This window comes from Temnothorax curvispinosus, unplaced genomic scaffold, assembly GCF_003070985.1.
Source record: "Temnothorax curvispinosus isolate PA1 unplaced genomic scaffold, ASM307098v1 QBEX01008784.1, whole genome shotgun sequence".
In the NCBI taxonomy this organism is placed as follows: Eukaryota; Metazoa; Arthropoda; class Insecta; order Hymenoptera; family Formicidae; genus Temnothorax; species Temnothorax curvispinosus.
In genome coordinates, this window is record NW_020218564.1 from 869709 (window position 1) to 886225 (window position 16517).

General features: G+C 41.4%; 2 protein-coding genes across 2 annotated transcripts in view; one reads left to right on the plus strand and one right to left on the minus strand.

Moving 5' to 3' along the window:
- The window catches only part of LOC112458271 (runt-related transcription factor 1-like), a 74435-nt gene extending 65671 nt beyond the window's left edge, over positions 1-8764 (minus strand). The window contains exon 1 of the mRNA XM_025021822.1: positions 8690-8764. The gene's annotated coding sequence lies outside the window, so the exon portion shown is untranslated. The remainder of the gene's footprint in view (positions 1-8689) is intronic.
- A 244-nt stretch (positions 8765-9008) lies between these two features.
- Positions 9009-16517, plus strand: part of LOC112458270 (protein lozenge-like) — a 35363-nt gene continuing 27854 nt past the window's right edge. The window contains exons 1-5 of the mRNA XM_025021819.1: positions 9009-9186; positions 10892-11105; positions 12061-12209; positions 14504-14790; positions 14937-16314. Of these exons, the coding sequence (XP_024877587.1) occupies positions 16059-16314 (256 nt within the window). The 5' untranslated portion in view covers positions 9009-9186; positions 10892-11105; positions 12061-12209; positions 14504-14790; positions 14937-16058. The remainder of the gene's footprint in view (positions 9187-10891; positions 11106-12060; positions 12210-14503; positions 14791-14936; positions 16315-16517) is intronic.

The following is a 16517-nucleotide window of genomic DNA, read 5'->3' on the forward strand; positions in this document are numbered from 1 at the left end:
AAAAGGACATATCGAGTGGCACACACTGTGGATGCCAGTTTCTCGCATCGGCATTTTCGACTACCGTTTTGCAAAAAATCTCGCACCTAATGCACGCTTTAGAATACACCACGCAACGCGCGTTAACTTCTTTCCCAATCTCCTCTCTTTTTCTCTCTCTCTCTCTCTCTCTCTTTCTCTCTCTCTTTCGCTCACTCGCTCTCATCACGGGTCTACCGCCATCCAAATTCAAACATCCCTTCTTCCCGCTCGCGCTCTTATACACGTGCGAGTCGAGCGGGCGCACGGTTGCGAGCGGTATGCGTGAAAGGGCTCGTGGCTGTACAAAGAGTGCGGCCAGGCCAGTCCACGGTGTGTTGGTGACTTAATTCGGTGTGAATATATGCAAGCCCCGCCGAACCAATCTCTACCCCTACTCCATCGGTCGCGCTCGAAGCATACACGTAGAGCACCGGCCGACCGGTCGGCTAATTTCAATACCTCCCTGCCACCCTCACGTCCACACCGAATACGTTCGTGTATGTACGTGGTCTCCGAGCAGTCCGAGCCCCAGCCTCCAAGCCGCCTCGCCTTGTGTATATACATATGAGTGCGAGAGTGTGTGTTACGAGCGCGACAGAGACGAGGCTTGCGTGCGGGTCGGGGTGAATTGTTTCGCTCGTGACGTGCGTGTGCGCGTACAACGACACGGATGTATTTGACGCCGGAGGGATATAGAGAGGCCGGCAGGCGAGAAGGGCGCCGGACGGAAAAAAGGGATGCGTTTCTACACAACAGGAAGCACGATGTAGCATATACACGAGTGAGAATGCCATGGGATTTCAGAAGACACGACGCGCGCGCGTGATATCCTCCAATTAATATCCTCTCACCTTAACGCTCGGCTTCGTTTCTGCGTGTCGCGACTGCGTGTCGAAAAGATTTTCTTTCGCTTTCGTGTCGCCAATTGAACGGCATGAAGCATAATTTAATTACGCAACCATTTTTCGACATTTTAGAATTTTTTAGCATTCACTCGTTCTTAACCGAGGAACACGTATTATAAAGTTTGGAATGTCTAAATTGACTCATGAAAAATATTTTTGTCAATTCTCGAAACTAACGATAAGTTTTACTTCGGCAACATTATTTACTTTTTACGTCATGCTGCAAGATAAAAGTGAGAGAATAATTTTGGCACAACCTAATCGTATACAATGTTTATAAAAAGAAAAAGAAGAAGTCTATTTTCTTCTGACACGTGTATCCTTTTTCAACGACCAATTTCAAGCGCGATGATCTGGAAACGAGATCACACGGAAATGATATGTTAAAATCTCGACATATCACAGACTGACAACATCGTTATATGATGTCGACCGAATGAAAAAGTGATTAATTCTGTTGACTTTTACGCAATGTGAGATAAAATATATAATAATATACCATTACACATCTTAACTTAATTGTTCTAAAACATACATAACATGATATATCCTGAAAGTTATTTACCATTGAAAAAATTCCTTTTTAAACACCTTATTTAAAAAGGCCGCAATCTCTCTCTCTCTCTCTCTCCCTCTCTCTCTCTTTAGCGGCTATCTAAAAATGGGAGATCAAAAAGAACCACCAGCCGCGATCGGCGGAACTTTTCCGCAGCAGGAACTACCTGAGCAATCACGCGTAATCACGGCTCGCATTATAAAACTGTCCCCGAGGGAGAGTTTTCATGTTCAACACTATGCGGTGATTGAGGTAAGAGAGGAAAAGAGAGGTTGGAAAGCGGAAATGCGGGGTACGATTGGCGGAAGGTTAGATCGCGGCAACTCCTCCGTTGGAGATTTCACATTTCACCATCTCGAAGGGGTCCAGAATGTGCCTGCGTCGTACATGAACGCGACGTAACTACGTATGGTGATGGCGAAGCACGTTGTCCGAGACAATGGCTCCCCACGTGGGGAGCGGCGTACGGTCGCGGCGAGAGGGGATTGGGAACGTAAACTGGACGGTACGTATCTTTACGGGCCATAAAGGCTAGCCCTCGTTACGGAGGGACTCGTACCGCACCCGTGGCCACTAAGGCGCCACACCACGAACCTTCCGTGTCGCCTTTAACTCTCTCTCTCTCTCCACGCTCTCTGTATCTTTCTCCCTCGTTCCGGTGAGCTCTATCTTCCACGCCGATCACCCTACGACCCTCTCTCGTTTCCCACTTAACCCTTGATTCATCCGCAGTATTCTAGATATCGTGACGCGGAAAATATCTTTCTATAAAGGAAATAGAATGTACTTTCTATAAGAGAAAATCAATTTGCAGACAGATTGCATGTTTTTAAGATAATGAGTGAAAAATTTGTCGTAAATTTTTCTGCCTATTAAATTCAATCTAGTCAATCACGAATTTAATATTATTAATTAAATAATATTAATTAAAATTTTATAAGGTTTAAGATATTAAGTCTCTCGAAGTGTATGACACATATACATTTAATATAAATAAAAATGGTAATCTTGAAATATTTTAAATACTTTCGAACCTTTTAAAATTGTCATTTCATTAATGAATGGTTTACTATTGTAATTTACTGTAATATTAATGACGGTTAAATTGATTTGCCGAACGAAATGAATTATATGTTGAAACGCGAAAGGGGGGCCTTGTGGCCGCAATAAATGAAGATATCTCGTCGAGGTACACGGGTTTTTCTCCGTGCCACATAGGTCCCGTTCGCCTGTGGCGGGCCGCGGGGGTCGGACGTAAATGACCGCCATTGTACCGTCAGCAAAATTGAAACCCCACATGAAATCGGCGAAGCTCTCGAAAAAGGACCCGAGCTTTTCGCTCACCCGACTTTAAATAGCTCTGACGTATAATTGGGCCCCAGACCTATTGAAAGAGGTTCTCGCGAGTTTCGTCCCCCGTACCGTGCGTCGAGTACTCGCGTGATCAATGGGAACGAACAAAGACATATGTTGCAATATGCGCACAAGAATCTCCGTTTTATCCGGCACCAGATATGGCTACCACTGATATTGTAAAAATTTTATCATAAAATGTAACGTAAAAAAAACACGGTAAGAAGTGATAACGATCATATTCATAAAAAAAATCTTCTACTCGTTGCTCCATTGGACTTTGCAAATACAGAGCGACGGTTTAGGATTGATAATCGCTGTCCCCCCTCATACGCACAAAAGTCAGACTTGCAAAGCAAAGAGCTGGCTTCGAGCAAACTTGTATAACGCCGCGCGTAATTCTGCACGAAAGCAATGGCAACCCCATGGAGTGCCAAAATATTGAGGGGCAGTTTCTCCATGATACTTGCAGAGAAGGAACATCGAGAAGGAGAGCGATAAATAGTAGGATAACCTCATTTTTCATGTGGCCCATAAAAATCGTCGTCCATGTATGGTCGGCCTGAATGGGGCCCCCGAACCTTTCAGCGAGTCCCGAAGAAGAGGAGATGTCGGCGGCCTTCATTGGCGGGCGCGGAAGCGTGACATTATATTTATGTTGTCACCCCGTATGTCAAAAAGAACGACGTTGCTACCGACACACTCGTGAGAGCGAGAAAGAAAAGGAAGAGCGAGATAAAGAATCGCGACACCGTCGAGGGGCCCGTTTGGGTCTTGTCTGCAAACATTGCCGTTGACGCATCCCGATCGCTACTCATGCCGCGAGGACAACAATGCATTATTCTTTCGATATCTATACACCGAAGCTAGCTGTCGTAAAACCATCGAATCGAATCGCGGAGAAAGCGATAAAGCACTTCTTTTTAGGTCTTTTCTAAATTCTCTAAATTTACCGATAGGAAAATCAGGTTTATTGTTAAATATAAATAAATTGGGCGGTGTAAAAATGTCGCATATGTTATGAAAATAAATTTCGCTACATGTGTAATTTTTGGAAGAATTTTGAACCTAAATATGAAAAATTAAAACAGATGATAGAATATTTTCTACGTACTTATAAATCTTGGGATCGAAGGAAAGAATAGCAAGTTAATGCAACAATTATTTTAGAGTAGACGTAATTAGAAAATAAATGGCAGGTTCTTTAAGCTAAAATCTCAAGCGATAAAACGAAGAAATCGCAGGGGGCCCTTCCGGCTCGCATTACACGCGCGTGCCCCTGTTGTTGCAACTGTCGTGCTCCGAAACAGTTGGCTCCACTCTCAAGAATGTCTGCGAATTGTCAACGTAAGATCTCGCGCCGACACATCCGGCCTTTTAAGCGATATGTCGCCGGCTACTTATGGCATCTTACGATCTATCCATGATTTCTTTCTTCCAATAATAGAGAAACTCATTTGCGGAAACAAAGAATAATTCTCTTGTACGTGCGCAACACAAATTCCTGGACAAATTTAAGGCGCAGCTACAGTTTTAATTAAATTATTATTATCAAAAACAAAGTTCTTACTATTCTATTTATAATTTTGATTAAACTATACTTTCGAATTATCAAATGTTCTAACAATATTCTAACAATTTTCATAACTGATCGTTTCGTAAAACGTTTCGATTAAACAAATATTGATTTTAAAAGTTTGTCAAAGAAACTATGCTCGAAAGAAAGTTGTGTACAACAATTTTAGGATGTTCTATATACTTATCTAGCCGACATCTAGATACGAGACACATCATGTGTACATATCAAATAAAATCTGACGCGATTCTTTCAAATGGGAATACTAGCATCATCCGATAACCGAAACGTACGAAAGGCCGTGACGAATTACTCGAAGCTGGTCGAAAAGCCCGAAGAACAATCAATATCTGTCGTTCGTAACTGGCATAAGTCGTACGTGCTCGCGAACGTTATACAGGCGGGCAACGCGTGCCAGTTTCCATCGGGAGTGACGGTAACAGCTGTTGCACGTCCATTTCGGAGCTTTCTCCGTGGAAACTCCACGGGGAAAAGAGAAAGAGAAAGATAGAGATAGACGGGGGAGAGAGAGAGAGAGGGAGAGAGAGAGAGAGAGAGGAGGATATTGGCGGCGGTGATCGTCGCGTAAACACAACCTAAAAGCAGTAGATCACCCGGTTCCTCCTCGTACGTTTCTGAACACGCGCGGCCGCGCGCCACGCACGGATATCTGTACGCTACCTTGAAACACCGCGCCCGATCGATTTATGCTTGTCAGACAGGAAAGGAGCAAACGAACCGAGACAACGTCGACGCTGAAGAATACATCGATCGCGAACGGGCTTGTCGTTGCGTGTTTTAAATTATTTAATAAGTTAAATTTCGAAGAAATTCGCGGCAAAAACTTCCAATGGATTTCACTTTAGAATAACATTCTGGAGAATTCTCTGTGTGTTTTTCCGCAACGTATGTATGTATGTCGCAAATCTAATAAAGCACTATGGGACTTAATAAATTACGCAATTCTATTCTGATTCTATACGTAAAAAGCCTTTTTCTTGCTGCTTGTTCCCGAATTTGTAAACTGGAATTCGTGTTAACCGCTGATAATTGGTCTTAAACGTAGTCCACGGGAGAGATACTCGATGTGGTTCGCAACATCGTTGCTCGTTATGCTCTTTTTTGCAGGAGTCTTCTCTAACGCGCACTTGTCAGCGAGTTTTTTCGCAAGTTTTTCAATCGAAAAGCACGTGTCCATTATTAAGAGCTAGATTGCAACCTGGGCCGATGCTTGCTCGACACGTCTCACTCGAAAGTTTTTCCGCTGTTTTTTTTTTTTTTTGTCTCTTTCCGGCGGTGAGCCACAGGGATTTTACAATCCTAATAAAAATCCCACGAAAGGAAAATTCTGCTCGTTCAGTATACATATATAGTGCGCGCACGCTTGCCTTTTTAACCCAAAAACCTCATAAAAATTAAAAGCAAGGTTTACCGTTGTCGGCGTATCATTGTCCCATGCGGCTCCACCGTTTCCTTTCGTGCCTTCCTCTATTTCCTCTTTTTTTTTTGCACCAAAAAAAATCGAACCTTAATGGTAAAAATGCGGACTTGATGAACGTTATAAAAAAAAATTCTTACGTCGTGGTCACTGCGTATAGAAAGATGTGGCAAGCGGTACGAACAAAAGAACGTGTGAGAAGTTTTCTTTCGGAATATTTTTTTTTTCAGCAACCGTAAAAACGAAGCAATCGTCAGTCGGCATTGTAACTCTGTAAATTGTCGTTCGGTCATATATCACTCGATTAAAAAATAATATTCTCCGTGGTATATATCTGCGTTTTTTGCGTCCCACCATCGCGTCGCCTCCACTGCCGCCGCCGCTGTTTCGCGCCATCTCGTCGATATCCTTTTTCTTTCGGGGGACACGATCCGCCCCGTGGACCCCGTGGTGCGACACTTGAAATTCTAATTCGCGCATATTTACTGTCTAACGGAGTAGAGATATTTCACCGCGCGTCCTAATGAAACTGCCTCGATATATGCGGCGCTTCGCAACGCTTCGAAGACAGACTTGGCGAGGATATACGGCGCACGTGCAACTGGTATAAATGAGTCTCTGCTGAGATTCTCGCAATTCCAATCAATATCAATACGAATGTCTGATGGTAACGAACGATATCGGAGAAAAGTAAACGCAGCAGATCGTGGAAGAAAGAAGTGAGAGATAAGGCTCGCGCAAGTTTTTCCTCGCTGCAGTTTTACAAATCGGCGGCTCCCTTATTCCAGGCATAAAAAAAATCGACCATTCATTCGAGGCAATCGATAAAATCTGGTCGCTGTCGAAAACGCGAGATCGTATCATAACGTAGCTTTTACAGCGATAGGTACGGGCGGCCGCGGCGCGGTGCGGCGGATGTTCGCCGTATCGCTTTTACCATGAGTCCATCCGGATGCTTGCATTGCGAATACGCGAGAAACAAAACAGATTCGAAGGGTTTTAGTTACCTAAACGTGCTATTCTTGTTACAATTATTTTTCCGCAAAGAGAGAACGAAACGCACGGATAATTTCAACGATTTCAACCGACCTCAGTCAGTGGCGAACATGGTGAGAGCGAATCGCCTATGTCCGATAGCTTCCCTAACCGATGGTTTGCACGCGAGATAAGCATGGAAAAAAAGACCTACGCAACTGTGTAATTACCCTACGTAATTCTGGGGCCGGCCGCCGGACTGACGCGAAATTCGGTAGTTCCGCCGTTCCGCGAGCGTTGTGTGCGGCGATCGCCGAAAAGGAAAAAGACCGGCCATTCATGCGCGTACGCGATACAATCTGAGAGCTGCGCTGAAAGCGCGCCAGATCGTATCGGCCAGTAATGCGATCCCCCAGTAACATAATGGTGCAAAACCCGGCCCATTGTTGTCGACCGGGGTGCATTTGGTGCACAGGATGTGCTCCCGATTTTCTCGGGTGTCGTATAATGTGGCTTACGCCTAGCGGGGGGATGATAGGAGGGGGATAATGGATAATGCAGCGAGATTCAGCGATTTAGGATACCGAGAGAGAGAGAGAGAGAGAGAGAGAGAAGGGGGAGGTAGTTGTAGCGGCCAGGCGGATAAATATTCTGTATAGACTTTTTTTGCCAAGTGTAATCCGTAAACGTATCTTCCTGTAGAATTGTAAGAGGACCGATTTCCCACGAATAGTTTAATTTAAAAAAAATTAATAGGATTTTTTGTTAAAAATATAATTCTATAAGAAACTTGATAACGCGTAATTTTAAAGAACAAGTAAAAATGGGTCAAGCTTTAACTTCGAAAGATACAAATTTTGCGAGTTTTGCCTTTTTAAAAATCAATAATTCATAATCATTAAAAATGTAATAATTATCCTACATATGTATGCAATGTAGCAAGTTTAATATTTTTATTTTCTCTAGTAGTCTAGTATATTATTTTTAATTAAATGTAGTTTAAAATTATTTGATTTTTCGAAAGAAAATTAAACTGTATAATAGAATACAACCAAGAGATAATAAAAGGCACACTATAAAAACCAGAAATAATTTTATCTCACAATATACTATCGGGCACTCATCAAATATTTTTTTATTAAAAGGTGTAAATAAAAATTTAGCTTCAATTTTTTATCATGCTCCATACATATGAGTCTTGTTATTCTTATTGTTTTTATTTATTTTTCAGCTGAAATCTACCACTTTTCCTCAAATGTTTATGCACTATGTTATTGCACTATCGCTCGTAAAAACATGTACACTCTACCGGCAGAAATGCCTGGACATAATACATATGCATATACATGTACATATATGTCATATACATATCAAAATGTCTAGGTATTCCTGCCGGTCAGTGTACATAAATGGCTCAAATGACTGCGCGGAGCAATCATCCCTAACCCCTGCGAAATCGCAGAAAATACACGTGGCCGTGGCATAGCGAAGTGGCGCCATCGGCAGTAAAACATGAAATTACCAGCGCATCGCAACCATCGCAACGGATAACATAACTGATGTCGCGTGCGATTTCAGAGATCTACTTTACCGACCTCTTTTTTATCTACTACAAATAAGAAAGTTTGCCAAGTTGTCGATATATGACGATCACGCAGTATATATAATATAAAATAAATGATCGAACGAAGCACGATTACGAATTATATTTTCCGCTTATCTATCGTCGGTCTTGCACACGTTGTGAAGAATATAACGACGTTTCCATTAAAGCACAATAGCATTGCGTGATGTCAATTCGTTTTGAAAAAGAGTAAAAGACAGATAATTACAGATACGAGGATGCAATAAATACGTAAACTCACCGGTCGTTGTGTCACCGGTGTCACCGCATCGCCATCGTCAGGAATGCCGACCGCAGCTTCGAGAACGTCTTCCATTTCCTTCACTCCTGCTCCGAAATTCTGGTTACGTGGTCCATCCAAGATAAGTTCAAAATGTCACAGAGTTCTAGTACGCGTTTATTCACTCCCGAGCCCGAGCACTCCCGACAGTCCCGACCGCTTCCAAAATCCGCTCCGATTTTGAACAACACGACGCGACGCGGCACGCAGCGCAAGTGCAACGACTGCACATGCGCGACTCGCGACGCGATTCGCGAATCACGACACATTCTTATTGAATCAAACTTTCGCGAACGGACAATTGTCGGACACATCCCGCGATTCCCGCCAATTCCCGCGCATCGCGCTAGACGATCCACAGCCACAGCTCGACACTACACGATCGATCCCGCACTCCCGATGACCGCGATGACGCTTGGAAACGCACAAATTACGCGATATGCGCGACGATCACTTCGGTAAGTAACGACTGGAAGTACGACGGAGCAGAGCACAGGAATCCGAAAGCGTTTTCGGCACATTCGCCAAGTAGCCAAAAGTGTAACCTTTCGTCACGAATTGGCACGTTTGCTCGCACTGGCAGATAAATATCGCGACACCGAGGTTGCTCGTTTTCCCTCGGCAGTCTCGGCACTCGCGATCATCCTCGAATGCTTTCGACACTTTATTCGCGCACGCGAGACTCGCTTTCAGCGAGAGAGAAACCGCAGCCGCACCGCTCCGGAGCAACGCACCGTCGACAATGGAGAAGGAGCGAGAAGGACGGCGCGAACTAAGATGGCCGCGCATGCCCGCGTAATTTTGCCTACGGGCCCGCGCGCCCGCGCCGCGGTAACGTTAACGTTTATTGAATCTAATCTTTACTAGTTTTTACCTGGAAAAAAATCACACAGGCCGTCGTTTTATATATAATAAACGTTGTTGCACGTAATAACGAACATGTAATTACTCAACGATACTACAATGATAAAAAAGGAACAAAAATCAAAAATTAAATTATATAAATATAAATTGATCAATGTTGGTACAACTGCCTTAAAATTTATGTTTTCCGTTTAAAAGAGAAGAAGGAATTAGTTTCGAATTATTATTATTTCTTAACGTTTATAGAAATCGGTAACACAAATGGACTCGATTTTTCGTGAGCATTTTTGATGAAAATTTTGATTAATTATTCCGAATAAAACAAATAAGGCTAAATAAAGCTAAAATTACGATTACGAACAATACATTATGGTGCTTACGGTAATTACTGTAAACGTAATAAGAATGATAAAAATTCAGTACATCTCGATGTATTTTAAGTGAACGAATAAAATGCATTATTTAGTTTATTTCGCTATTTACTTTTTATGCAAGAAAATAAAAAGTTCTGAAAAACTAAAGCAATTTAATTATTTTGGTGATAATGTTATTGTGAGATTTAAAATTTGTAACATTGAAAGAAGTTTTTCAAGATAATCAAATTATACGAGAAGCTCTTCGATAAAAGAGATTTTGCTGTTTTAATCCTGATTTACGAGTTATAACATTTTTATATGGGATAGTTTTTACTTGAACGCTTCCATTTAATACTTCAGTCAATTTACGCTTTGCAATCCAAGCCAAACGAACGAGCAAGCTCGTACTTTAAAGCTCGTGCGCGACCAAATAGGATCCGAACGCGAGAGAGAGAGGTGGAGCAAATCTCACGTCTGTGTATTATTATCCTTTTGATGTCCTTCTCAAAGCCGGACCTTGTCGAGCTTACATTCCTCGCTGTTGTAAGTACAGGGAGGTAGAAGCTATAAATTTTGGCAACCGAGCAGATGCGTCGCTCGCGTGATTGTTATCATTTTCTAAAGTGCATTATTACGTGTATATTCTTGACATCTATGTTACAAAATAGTGAAATATATTATTTATACATTCAAAATAATCATGCAAAGCAAAATATCTGAAAAAAATAACGAGCAAAATATAATTGACGATATATACAAAGAAACACACATGTCAGTTTTTCGAATAATGATTTAAATCATTAAAAATGTCCAAGTTAATAACGAATGCACCAAATTTTTAATGTATCTTATAACGTCCACAATCTGTGTATTAATCTCATATAACTAATAAGTTACATTTCTCAATGACGTCTAAAAGTTTCATGAAAACGTAATTTTTCAGTGATCGATGGCATTGTCAGGTGCTGCTTTCCCAAGTTACGTGAGACTCGAGTGCCATCCCTGTACCTTTGGAATCTGGAGTGTACTGGACAATACAGGGAGACAGTCGCAGCGGGGCTTTATTAAGCTTATTAACGGAACATACAAGGGTGGACGTATCTACGTCGCGGTGGTCGGGGAAAATATAACCGCCGAGAGGGACGTGCGGATGGAAGGTAATGGTGACGGGAAAGCTGTATTTCAACTCATTTAATCGTGGCGCATTCGAGACCTCTATTTGTCGTATCTATTATAATATCGTAGCGTCTCTCTTTCTCTTTCTCTCTTTCTGTTTCCATTTTTATCGCCTCTGCCACTTATCCTTCGAACGACACGGTAGAATAAAATGAAAGAGAAGCGTTTCGAGAACAATCTTAATTAACCATTAATATTTCACGGTAAAATAGTGTTATTTCAAACAACTGGTATACCTCGTAATTATTATTCTGTTGTATAAAATAAAAGTGAAAAGTGTGCCAATAATTGATACATCGATAAAATAAGCTCTATTTTATGAGCTCTGTATAAGTAACATTCGTACAGACAGTAAATTAACGAATAATTCTATATCTAGGATTAAATATTGATCTTAATCTTCTATGCATTTTAAGGCAATCTTTTTGTGTTTGTTCTTTCTCGTAGCACTATCCACATTCATTTGAACATGTTTGTTTATTTGTATTTTAAAGATGTAAAAATAATATATATTTTTTTATGTAGCAACCCTCGCCTACCATCTTTTCGACAAATTTTTTTCTCGATTCGCCCGCCCTCGTTTTATCGCGTGTTCTGCACAAAAGGATTATTAACTGCACGCTTCGTAGCTGAATTAACGAAAGACAAATTATATCGGAAACGGAAACGAAAAGAATCACTCCGTATGGTCACGAACAAACCACGTTCTTATTTTTCGTTTCTAACAATAATACTTTCTGGTATCATGACATATTTGCCGTTAGGCCATTATAACTTCAAATTATTTAACTACAAAATGGTTTCAATGTATGATTTCAATTATCATATACATTAAAACTTGTATTAACTTGCATTTTTTTTCATATTAGTCATGTTTCTTTAAATTAATTTTTGGAGAAGCTTTATATTTGTAATAAAGTTATCTGCTACTTACAGATATACACACGCGTGTAAGAACCAAGGGAAATGAACGCTCAAATGCGTAAGGGCCGCGGCGGATTTGCTGGTAAGCTGACGGAACAGGAACGATCCTCGTCTAATCGCATCCCTAGTCCTGATTTAGGACGGGATTTTAATTACGAAGGGTCAGTAAGTGCGGCTGTCCACTTGGCACAAGTATTCCTCCCTTATTTATAGTTCATTAGCTCGGCTTTCGCGTAGAAGGCAAATTAACTTATGCCTAACGATACACCGCCTCTATCCACCGAAAGAACAAGAATTTCTCCCTTTCACCGTTAAAGCTTGCAATGAAAAAGAGGTAAATATATTATAAAACATAAATATGTCCTTTGAGATTTTGTAATATAATTTTTATTATATTAAACCATAACATTGTAAAACTTATATTTCCTATAAAAATATAGCATTTATTTAAGATTATAATTCAATTATTTAATGGAAATTTTTAGCGAGAGATAGAATCAGTAAGAAACGAAAAGAATTATTTTATTTTAACAATCAAATGGCTTTAAAAATTTGAATCTCTCTACCAAAGTAAATTTCCTAACAAGAAGAAATTTAATTTTGTAATTGTTAAACGAGTCGTAAAGCACACATCACAGAGAATAATATACTTTGTGTAAGCCAACACTTTTCTGAGAAAACAATCAACGATAAGGCGGTCTTGTAAGCTTTTCCGGTGGCGCTGGAAGTGGCTCAGAGCGATATCGTCGCACTGATAAAAATGCGTCAAAAGATCTTTCTATTTATTTTGGCTACCCGCTGTTAATCTATTATCTCGTACTGCCTAATGCAGCCGTCGGACATAATCTTGTCGCTGTTGAAAAATGTTTTACTAAATCTCTTTTCAATCGGATGTTGGCCGTAAAACAAATGATTGAATTTATCATCTAAAGATTAATTATTATTCTTGATAGTCTTTCTTATTGCAATATTATTTGCTAAATGTATTTAATTCAAAAGAATCAAGATCATTATTTAACGTATCAAATAACAATATTCTGATATTTTACATCTACAATATATTTAGTTCATACTGAACGTACTAATTCTTTGTACATGTGCTTCATATACATATAAACATAGACGCTTCTTATCTACCGAATTGCTACTAACGAGAAAAAATTCAAAAAAGTTAATGTCTTAATTTGTGCTCGTATACGTTGTTACTTGTGTAACATACAAATAATGCGGTCGCGGCGGTTGCGGTTTCGCGATTGATCGTAGTGCCGATTTTTGCGGCGATTCCGAACATTTCGCGACGCGGATAGGCGAGCGATTGATAAATTTATCCCCATACACAAGGAGCACATCCAAGGGGTTAATCACCTATATTCTTGCGAACACGGCAAACCGCATCTACCTTCTCGATTACGCTTGAGCACAGACCACAGTGCAATGAACAGTAGCATCTTGCGACCGCGATTCAGAATTTTTGGTGAGCCTGAAAATATGACGGTCCAAAGAACTTTCTAACAAATCACATAAAAATGATAGCACCTTTGACGTTTCTTGTTGTCTAATGATTAGTTATAGATAATAGATAAATTTCTTTATATATATAATTTCTTTGGAAAACTTGTATAAAATTGACAATTTATAAAATTATCATTATTTGAGATTACGTAATGTAATTACAAATAACAAGATAATTTATATCCATTATTTTTTATTTGAACAACAAATTGTAAAACTATATAATCTGATGTTAAAATTGGATCGAACGATCTCGAAAGAGTCAAGCCAATAAGTTCTTCAAAAATAATCGAGAATTATTTAATAAACGCAGTAGTCGATTACTATAAAGAATATCGTTCTTTGTCATCATTATTTTAATATTCCAACAAGAAGCATTGAGATCCAAGCTTCCTCGAGAAAGGAAAAGGGGTCAAGAGAGGCAGGAGGTGGAAAGCGGTAGAAGCGCAAAGGAACAAAATCGCGGGGGTGGGGCAAGCGATGCATGATGCGGGAGAGTTCGACCCCTCTACCTGCTTCCCCAACGAGAGGCTCCGCCTCCAGAAAGCCGAATGACGTCACACAGACACTTGTTACGCCTTGCCGTTGCTTGATGGGATGCTGTATCGTTGAGATTTTGCATAAATCAAAAAGAAACCTAACCAGTCACTCTACACCGATATATCTATGCACCGAAGAAGTATTTCTTCCTCAAAATATTTGTTCATCCTTCGATCATAATTTGATCATTTTTTATCTAGAAAATTCTTCTAATCAAGTATATAATTTATTTATGCATAATTAAATGAATGTATTATATAAAAAATTACGGAAAATAAAATATAAAAAGATCACATTTATATACTTTTATGAAGTAAAGAATAAAATAATAATACTACTTCTAAAGTCATATTATATATAAATGAATTATTTGAACATGTTCTTAATTTAATTTATATTACAGTGAATAAGCTTAATGGGAGATTCGCTAGCTTGTATTATACTGCAGCAAAACGCGTTCTATCCCCACATCGCGCATTTCCACTTTGCAAAGAAAGGAGGGGAAGAATCACTCGAAGGCTGGACTCATCATATCGTGGCCACTGGGAGGCTGGGCCGTCCTGAGAAATTATGCGATAACATCGATAATTTTATCGGTACTTCCCCCTTCGCCAAGAGAGGTGGTCTGAACGGCGACTGATCGTCGTTGACCAGACTACGTTCTACGACCGATGCACTTTGAATAGAAATGTATGAAAATCTATAATATACTTTAATAAGTAAATTTCTATCGTCGACCTTTAGTCTCGAGACTTAAGTGCTTGAACATATAAACACGATTGCGCGAAATCGCTAATCAGTGTATAGGAAATATAAATGTTTGTGCTGACACACAGGGAATCCCACGAGTATATCCCAACGTATATCCCGATGTATATCGCGTGTGTCAGCTTGTGATCTGGGAAATTTGCAAACGTCAATGAAAGTAACGGTAACGGTCGTCGGCCGGACGACGGAAACTCTGAAGAAAGAACGTCATCGTCGACGAGGGGCACTATCACGTTGGAGATTCCGCCGCGGAGATCACGGTGCGAAAAGTGGCGCGACGTGGGGCGGGCGGTTTGCGTGGTGGGAGCGCTGGAGCGTAGCTTGTTCCTGCCACCGAGGGGCGTCAGTTCGGGGGCAGAAGTGGAGGCGGGGGTCCAGAATCGCGGGGCTTAGGCCGTCCCGGGCCGCTTACGCGCGGAACACGCGGTCCACCGAGCCGCTCCGCGCGGCATTACGTCGCGCACCGTCGACCGCGACTGACGTTCGCGCGAGAGGATCGTCAACCGGCCGCTACACCGACAATCGCGATCATGACTCGGTTCGTTGCCAGAAGGAAATGTCAAGAGGCGTTATGTAGGAAAAGTGCGCTGTTTATCCAAGTGTAACGCCGTGACGTTATATCGGATTCGAGAAATCGTCACCTACGTCATCTCGTTGCGACTACCTGTAGGAATAGAAATCTCGACAGATGATTTAACTAGTGTCATCGGCGATAGTGTTTCTAAAGAGATAGGGAGGGAGAGGGAGAGAGAGAGAGATTTCAATGTGGTAACAAGAATGTTGGTGACAATTTAAGATATTAAATGTTAATAAATTGACGATAGACACAGTGACAATGTATTTCAAATTACCGGTCTCTCTGATCGCGCTTCGCGCAAGAAGTGCAACGGTACATCGCAAGACTCAGTTGAAAACAGCTGCTGCATCGATCCATGGATCAAGACCGGAACGCAATTTCGCCGTGTTAAGCCTGTAGTGATGATCTCGCGACCGATCATGAAAATCGATGCAATCGAGAAGAAGGAACGACTTATTGATTACGAAACGACTTATCGACGGCGAAAGACCTGCTGCGGAGGCTGGTAGCGAGGCACGACCAAGTCGCCTCCGTCTGCGAAGTAAGTGAAATCACGACGTCCCAGCCGGGGGGTGCGTGCTTGGGCGACGAGGGGCGGCTACTGGCCGATGGGATGCATCTACCGGTGGGTTCCGTGGGCTGCGGGGAGAATTACGGCACCGTTGGATCTCACGAAGGCGCCGGCCCGTGTGGTCCCTCCCTGGCGCCGCTGCAAGGTGTAAACAGCAGGTACCACCAAGTAGACGACGCCGACACCGGAGGTGGAGGCGGCGAAATGAGCGAAAGTGCCGCCGTCGGCGAACTATGGTGGACCGAAAGGCTCGTCGGCGAAGCGCAAGCCGAACATCCTGGAGAACTGGTCAGGACAGGTTGGTGTCAACGATATCAATTAAATTATTGCGAAGAAATATTAAAAATATTATTGAGAAGAGAAGTGAAAGAAAGACCGATTTTTTCGCATACTCTTCTCATTATTTTAATTAGATCAAGCAAATATTAAAATATTAATATTAAAATATTCTCATATTCTCATCTAGGCATTATACGCTTCTATTGACAGTCAGGGTTGGTT